This window comes from Panthera pardus, unplaced genomic scaffold (genome assembly GCF_024362965.1).
Source record: "Panthera pardus isolate Hobbes unplaced genomic scaffold, ASM2436296v1 HiC_scaffold_18, whole genome shotgun sequence".
Classification (NCBI taxonomy): Eukaryota; Metazoa; Chordata; class Mammalia; order Carnivora; family Felidae; genus Panthera; species Panthera pardus.
The window spans coordinates 6,750,290-6,757,762 of NW_026526743.1; the positions used below are offsets into that span (position 1 = coordinate 6,750,290).

General features: G+C 47.4%; 1 protein-coding gene across 2 annotated transcripts; it reads left to right on the plus strand.

Annotated features, from left to right (window-relative positions):
- The first annotated feature begins 423 nt into the window (after positions 1 to 423).
- On the plus strand, positions 424 to 7,473 carry LOC109259934 (natural cytotoxicity triggering receptor 1-like). 2 transcript variants are annotated; one of them, XR_008423318.1, is made up of 9 exons: positions 424 to 594; positions 829 to 864; positions 3,365 to 3,649; positions 4,071 to 4,358; positions 6,308 to 6,427; positions 6,509 to 6,551; positions 6,637 to 6,762; positions 6,934 to 6,986; positions 7,073 to 7,124. XR_008423318.1 is itself a non-coding variant. In XM_019437897.2 (9 exons), exons 1-9 carry the CDS (start codon positions 561 to 563, stop codon positions 7,217 to 7,219), a joined length of 1,044 nt encoding a protein of 347 aa, XP_019293442.2. In that variant the 5' UTR covers positions 424 to 560; the 3' UTR covers positions 7,220 to 7,473. The 2 variants fall into 2 exon arrangements, 1 of the variants encoding a protein (XP_019293442.2); XM_019437897.2 differs by having other exon boundaries at positions 6,637 to 6,674; positions 7,073 to 7,473.

Genomic DNA, 7,473 nt, shown 5'->3' on the forward strand with positions numbered 1-7,473 from the left:
TAGTCCTTTCAAGTGAACTGGGATGATTGCCCCCTCAGAGATTTCATTCTTAGGTGCAGTAATTCAGGAAAAATTTTCTCCATGACTTAGTTGACTCCATGACTTTTCACACACACGATCACTACAGAGAAGCCACGTCCACAAGTCTCCCAGACATACTCCCTGGCTCTACATTACCCTCCACCAAATTTTCAAGACTGATTTAGGTCTGTAGCTCCATCCATAACAGTTTCACTGACTTCCACATATTAGATTCTCACTTCTGTTTTTTTGTTAAACCTCCTTCAACATCTGGTAGCCGAAATACGGGTCACTGTTAGGAGCATTACGCACATCTCCAATGTCTTTGCGGTTGTTGAGATTACAGCAGGAAACCCACAGAGCAGCTCCTGCCTGAGTCCAGTGTTCCGGTGGAGGGTCAAAAGGCAGAGCCATGTCTTGCAAAAGCAGCAGTTGCTCTTTGTGTTTAGCAGGTGCACATCATGCTGTGTGAAGGCTCAAAGCCCCAGGCTGCTCCACCCGTGGGTGGGTCCTGCTGAGAACACTGTGGGTCCAGTGCTATGTCCCTGGGGTTCGCTTTTCTGCTGGGACTTGGTGAGTGTTGCAAAGGGGGTTGTGCGGGAGGTGGCAGGGGAAGAGAATGCCGACACGGAGGTCCCTTCCATGGGATTCTTCTCTGGGAGGTCCTGGGCCAGTTGGTTATAGAGAGATCACCTGTAGGGTCACCATTCTCCTATTGAACGCAGGTCTGGTGTCCAGTATCAGGTGTTTGGGGATCACTGGTTTCTAGGGTAGACCTCTCTCACCAGGTCTCTCTCTCTGTTTCAGTGTTTTGTCTGGAACAAAGGATTTGGGCAAAAAATGGTGAGTGTTTCCTCCTAAGCAGTTCTGACATGGGCTGAGCTTAGGCAGCTTTGGTTGAGTCCCAACTTTCAACCTGTGTCATCCCCTCACTAACCCTCTTCAGTTCTAATTTTTAAATTCGCATCATCACACCCATTTTTGGCGGAAAGTCTTTTTCCTTCTCCAGAAAGCTTCCGGATGCCTGACTCTTCCCTATCAGCACGGCTGAGTCAAGAAGGGGACCTCCAGGTCCTTTAATAATGCTGAGAGGAAACACAGCCAAGGCTGGCACTTAGAAGGCAGACGCAGAGAGCTGGGGAGCTTGCCTCACGTCCCCAGTGGATCTGAGGCTGTCGCCTACTGGGTGTGTTGGGTGTCCTTTTCCATTGGGCAACCCCTCAGCTGCTTCCGGGTCCCTTCTTTAAGGAGGGGTCAGCTCACAAGGATGGCACCCTTGCTCAGAAGACAGACCTGAAGCAGAACGAAGACCGCAACGTTCGGTAGTCTTGTGACTTTTTGCAAGTAATTTCCTGTACTTGAGCCCTGAGTTCCTCCTCCTTTGTAACATGAAATAATGACAGAGTGTGGCACCAGTTAAGATACAAGGCATGCCAAGTTCAGAAAACAGCCTCAGATGAGGTACCATTGTGTAAAATTAATAATGGCCACATAAAACTTATTGGGGTTTTGCCCCTGCTGAGTGTTGTTCTCAGCTTTTGCATACATTATCTTATTTTAATCTTAGAACTCCTCCAAGAGGTAAGTTAATTCCTTCATATTGCAGATATACTGAGCCTTTGGTGTGACCGCCACATTGTACTTTGTGTCAGAGGAAAGGGCTTTGAATGCCAAAAAATGTCTTTGCCCTCCAACTGAAGGGAAATAATGCTAATAAAATAGATAACCAAGATCTATAACATGTGAGGTGTTTAATGCTAAAGAGAAACATGAAGAATGAAGGGGCGCCCAGAGAGTGTGTGTTTGGGGAGAGGTGCATTGGAGGAAGGCATTCCCATGTGGACACTAAAGTCTGGAGCGGGGAAGGGAGGCAGAAGCTATCAGGGAGAACACCCTTACATGCAGGAAACAAATGCTGATGTGGTTGTGCTGACGTGGAACTAACTAGGCTGGTCATCTAGATGCAGGCCAGTGGGTCTGGAGGATGGGCAGCGAGTGAGAATATTGTGTGTGTGTGTGTGTGTGTGTGTGTGTGTGTGTGTGTGTGCGCGCACGCGCATGTGTGTGTGTGTGTCGGGGGGTGAGATCAGGGAGCCAAGAGCTTTGTAGAGCAGGGCAAGAGGTTACTCAGAACGAGATGGGGCTATTGGGGCTGTGAGTGGAGAACTGAGTTAATGGGACTTATTAAACAGGATCATAGCCTTTGGTGTTTGCACGAGGGCATGGGGAGCAGTTGGGGAGTTTTGTAGAAGAAGGGGACAAAGTAAATGCAGTGATCTGATGAGAAATAATGGTTTCTCAACCCCGGGGGTGCTAACAGCAGGTGATAAGAACATAGACCCACAGCGTTCATTTCCAAATAGGACACAGCAGTGGCAAGAAACCAGTCAGCAATGATGCCAAGGAATGTCAGTTATTCTTAAATTGATGGGGAAGACTAAGTTGGATTGGATCTTTGGGGGATATATCAGGAACTCTAATTTGGATACAACTAGTTGAAAATTCCCAGTGTACATGAGAAGTTCACAGTTGGATAAATCAGTCTAGAGTTCTGGTGAGTGGTTATATTGTGTGTGTGAGACACACAGGAATAGTACACGAGTATCTATGGGTATATAGATGTCTATGTGTAGACCGATGACAGAAAGCCACGTTGGGACAACCCAGGAGTGAGTACATACAGAAAGGAAAAACAGATTGAAGGACCAAGCCCAGAGGCATCCCAAAGTTTAGTGGCTTGGAGATGATGAGAAACAGCGAACCAGACTGAGAAGTGTGTGCAGGACAGAAATCAAGAGTGTGGGGTCCTGGGAGACAAATCACCTTCATCAGGCAAGGATTTCAAATATTGGCTCCGGGGGTCCCTAAAAGACCAGGTTCAGCCACTCACCACTGACAAACTCCAAAGGCAGAGACATAAGCAGTGGTGGACAGGGATTTATCTCAGGGAGGCCAACCCTGAGAAGACAGTACACTAACATGTCACAGACTGTCTGCAGGGCACTGAGAAACTTCCAGGTTTATATAAGGAAAGTGGGGGCAGAGGTTGGTGGGGCCACGCAGCTGGGCAGTAAAGGCCGGGTTGATCACTGCCTTGGGGTCAGTCATACAGGGTCTTTATTGCTTGAGGAGATAGTTTTTGTTTCCTTCATGGGATGCTTTGCCCACCCGACCTTTTGCCTGAGTTAAGAGATAAGCCGGAAAGAAGAACTTAAATCAATTAGAAAGTACAGACTGAGGTCAAACTGGAGTTGTTAGAACTCGTCTCTCGCCTCCTGGGGATGGAGAAAAGGTGTTTCCTGACATCAGCATGTTTGGGGTTCGTGTCCCGTTTGTCTTCCAGGATTATTACCCCAGCCCTCCATCTGGGCACTGCCCGGGACTGTGATTCCCCAGGGCAGTTCTGTGACCATCCACTGTAGGGGACCTCCAGGAGTGGTCAGATGGCAGCTACTTAGAATAGGAACTTTCATCTCACGGTACGACAGAACCTCAGATGGATCCGAGGGAGTTTCCACGTTTTCCATCCAGTCTGTGACATACATCAACGCAGGAATTTACTACTGTATATACTGGAAGAAAGGAGTCTGGTCAGGACGCAGTGACCCATTGGATCTGGTGGTGACAGGTAAGAGACACCCCCAAGGGCACATCCTTAGCTCCTAGCTCTGCTGCCCACCACCCTAGGCCCGATGTGTCCCTATCATAGGACCCCTGCCCTCTGTCTCTGCCCTCCCACCTTATCCATCTGGGTCTAAATCTCTGTGTTCTGAATGTGGTCCCATATCTCTTCAGGAAGGTGGCTGGAGTCCCCAGGGGACTGTCGTCATGGGGACAGATACTAAGCTCCCCCTCCATATATATGGCCACTGCCTGGTCTCTGGTTGTGGGAAAATGGAAAAGTGTTTGTCTTGTCCTCATAATCCCTGTAGAGGAACAATTGTTGAATTTCAACCTACTTCTCCCTTCTTTCTTTTAGGTTCCAACAAGAGAATGGTGGTGTTGTGTGTGGGTCCCTGATAATGTTAAGAGGCTCTCTTCTCTTCCAGGCGTATACAAGGACACACCCTCCCTGACTGCTCTTCCAGACCCCAATGTGACCTCAGGAGAGAACGTGACACTCCTTTGTGAAACATCTCAGTACTATGAAATCTTTAATTTGACTAAAGATGGAAGGAATGTCTCTCCTCAGGATTTTTTACGTCAGGACCATAACACCTTCCTGATCTCTCCTGTGACCCTTGCCCATGGGGGTATCTATAGATGCTATGGTTCTTCTAAAATCTACCCTCACAGCTGGTCACTGCCTAGCAACCCTGTTAAGCTTTTGGTTACAGGTGAGGAAAGAGGCTGGACTGTTAGCCCTCTGCGCTCTGCTCAAGGATGTCCCTTGTGATGTCTGGGGTGGGGAATCTCTCCCACGTTGCCTGTAAGATAAGCTGGAAAGAAGAACATATTCAATCGGAAAGTACAGACTGAGGTCAAAGTGGAGTTGGTAGAAGTTGCCTCTCACCTCCTGGGGATGAGGAAAAGGGGTTTCCTGTGCACTGTATAAAAGGACCCCTGCTAAGATCACTCCATTCAATGTAGAGACCCTGAAACTTAGTATTTATTAGGACAACTTGGCATAGATATAGGGAGATTTTCCTTGGGAAGAAAGGTCTTTAACCATCTACACGAAAGTGCTCTGTGATCTGGGGTGGTGGTTCTTGAGAAGCAGAGTGCGTGGTGGGTGTGTGGGCACGTGGTCATCCTTTACACCCTCCTTGATCATTTCCTCAGGCAGTTCCATCTGCAGGTGAGTGGGTGACTGAGTATCATCACTAGGCGATAGTGACAGAAAAGGGAAAGGAAGGGCCATACTGGTTTCTTCATCCAAGACTATTTTCATAAGCCCTGCATCATCCAAAAAAGATTCTGGGACCATAGGAGTGTCTCTCATCAGCCACCAACACAATGGAGAATGCAGAAAATTTACAGAAGAATGTCCAAGATGGGCTTATGATCAAGATCCTACAAGGCTGTGGGTGCTGCAGACAGGGGCAGCTCAGCTGTCTTGGTGGATGGGGGTGGAGTTCTGTAAGCCATAACTTTCCTGGCTGGCTGACACTTTTCAGGGTTTCAAGGGAGGGGATCACGTCTGAGCATGGGGAGCAGAGGGGATAGACACACAGGTGTGAGACAAGCATGCCTGGTGCCTTCTGGGAACTACAGGTTAGTTGTGGGAGGGTGCATGAATTAGGGATGGACAGATGGACACAAGGAGGCAGGGACCTGAGAAACAAATGGCAGGGATAGAGTAGAGAAGGGGGTAGTGGTGACTGGAGAAGTTTGTGCATGACCAGCCTGCAGGCAGGGTGCTGTGTAGCATAAAAATAATACATTTTAGTTGTTCAGTATCTGCTGATGGCTGCTAACTTATCACTCCCATCAAAAATGCTCCTCTGGGTTTCATATCCATGGATTATTGTACATCTACTCAGATACCTATTAAGCATCTCAGGAAGGCTCTTAATCAGTAAATCTCAAAATCTCCTCCTTATACTGGTCTTCCTATCACAGTAAGGTCCATTCATCCTCTCCAATGATCAGGTCACCAATAATATTTGATGCTCCTCTTCTGCTCCCAGTGCCCACATACTCCATCACCAAACCTCAACTGCCATCATTTCTATCCTCGAAAACTCCTCAAGTCCCTTTCCTTCTTTCTCCCACCACTCCCACCACCCCATTGTTAAAACACAGCCACACCCTGCAGCACATTCCCTGATGCCTTATCTTTCCACCTGGCTCCTTAAATCCATGTGTCACACAGAAAAATGCAGTATTTAAAAAATACATAGCTCTTTGCTTGTCAATCCCTTTGTGGTTCACTATTACATTTAGACCTAAACCCAGACTCTTCTGAGCCACTCTTCCCGTCCTTCTGTGTATGGGCTCTTTCTCACCTCTGAGTTGGGTTATGTTACACTGTTCCCTCTGTTTAGAGGCAATTCTCCCTGCACTTCAGAGATCTGGGTGTTTCTTATCTTTCAGGGCTTATCCCCAAAGAAACCCTTTTATTTAAAAATATAATTCGGCATAAATGGTTTTGCCCTATAATTTATCTCTATGTGTAAAAATACTTCTAGACCATAGATTCTATTGTTGGGAGTGTTTACTATGGTTTCCCAAACATCCAATAACTTGCCTCATGTAGGGAAGGCACACGTTAAATGTTTATTAAATGGATAAATTAATCCAGCAAGAGCTCAAAAACAGACCTTTACTGTTTCCTAATTCCTAGATCCACCTGCTCCTGGAAATGGACACCTTCCCATTGTGACTGGGATCTTGGCCATCGTTGTCTTACTTCTTCTCTTCCTCCTCTTTCTCTTTTACCAATGTTGGCATCGGGTCAAACACGGTATGTCCTGATGGTGGGAGGGTTAACCTGAGAGGGCTTGGTGGATCCCCTACCGAGACTCTGATCACTGACTCTCCTTAGGGAACATTGATTGTGAGACCGAGAACCAGGTGAAGTATAAGAGGTAGGAAAATTTGGACTCCCCCAGTAGAAAACCTTCCGCCTTATTTCTCAGACTTGTCTTAATACTTCTATCTTTTCTTTCCCAGCTCCTTCCCAGTCATGGATTTCCAGGAAGAAAATCAATGTAAGGGGGAGTGAGAAGGAGGAACAGCTGGGGTGGGGAAAGGGTGTGTTTGGGGAAGACAGAAGGCAAATTGGAGGAAGCAGACAAGGTGGGGGCATCACCTTACTGGACATGACATCACTGCCCTTCCCTATTTCAGTCAACCATCTCTGAAATAAATAAATACACACACACACACACACACACACATATACATATTATAGGACTGGGTAGTTTTAAGGCTCTTTCTGGAGGCTTACCCCCACATCTTTCCTTGCAGATGATGTCTTAGACGACATCCAGCCTGAGAAGGACAGACAGATGGCTATGCAGGTGAGTCTCTCCTTACCTACCTACTCTCCGGCCCCAGTAACCTTCCACAGGTGCTCTCTTTTCACTTTGTACCTCCATGCTGACAGGTCCCCATAGTGGAAGACTCTCAGGAGGTGACCTATGCTCAGCTACACCAGGAAACCCTTAGGGGGAACGTGGACACGCTACTCTCCCACACCCATGAGGATTCCTCTGGCCAGCCCTGTGTGTATGCCACCCTCAACTTGTCCTGAGTTTAGAGCCAGGACTGGCTGTGTAGACTCCAGTGTTCAAGTGCTCCTTAAAGAAGGTCAGCTCCATGGGGTGTCCTACTCATGTTCCTCAACATCAGCCATCACCTTGGAGCTCCCCAAGGACTTAAGACTGGAGTCAACTTGTCAACTGTCAAGAAATTCTGGGTCCCATCAAATAATCTCTCAACAGATTCCTGGTCCCTTGTATATTTACCCATTCAGTTGCCTATTCAAGATATGTTTACAAAAGTCAA

What these genes read in the sequence shown, in the direction of transcription:
- LOC109259934 (XM_019437897.2), top strand. Translation starts at nt 561, where the DNA reads ATGTCCCTGGGGTTCGCTTTTCTGCTGGGACTTG. An exon ending in AAGGATTTGGGCAAAAAATG is followed by an intron (nt 865 to 3,364) that starts GTGAGTGTTTCC and finishes TTTGTCTTCCAG; the next exon opens with GATTATTACCCCAGCCCTCC. An exon ending in TTGGCATCGGGTCAAACACG is followed by an intron (nt 6,428 to 6,508) that starts GTATGTCCTGAT and finishes GACTCTCCTTAG; the next exon opens with GGAACATTGATTGTGAGACC.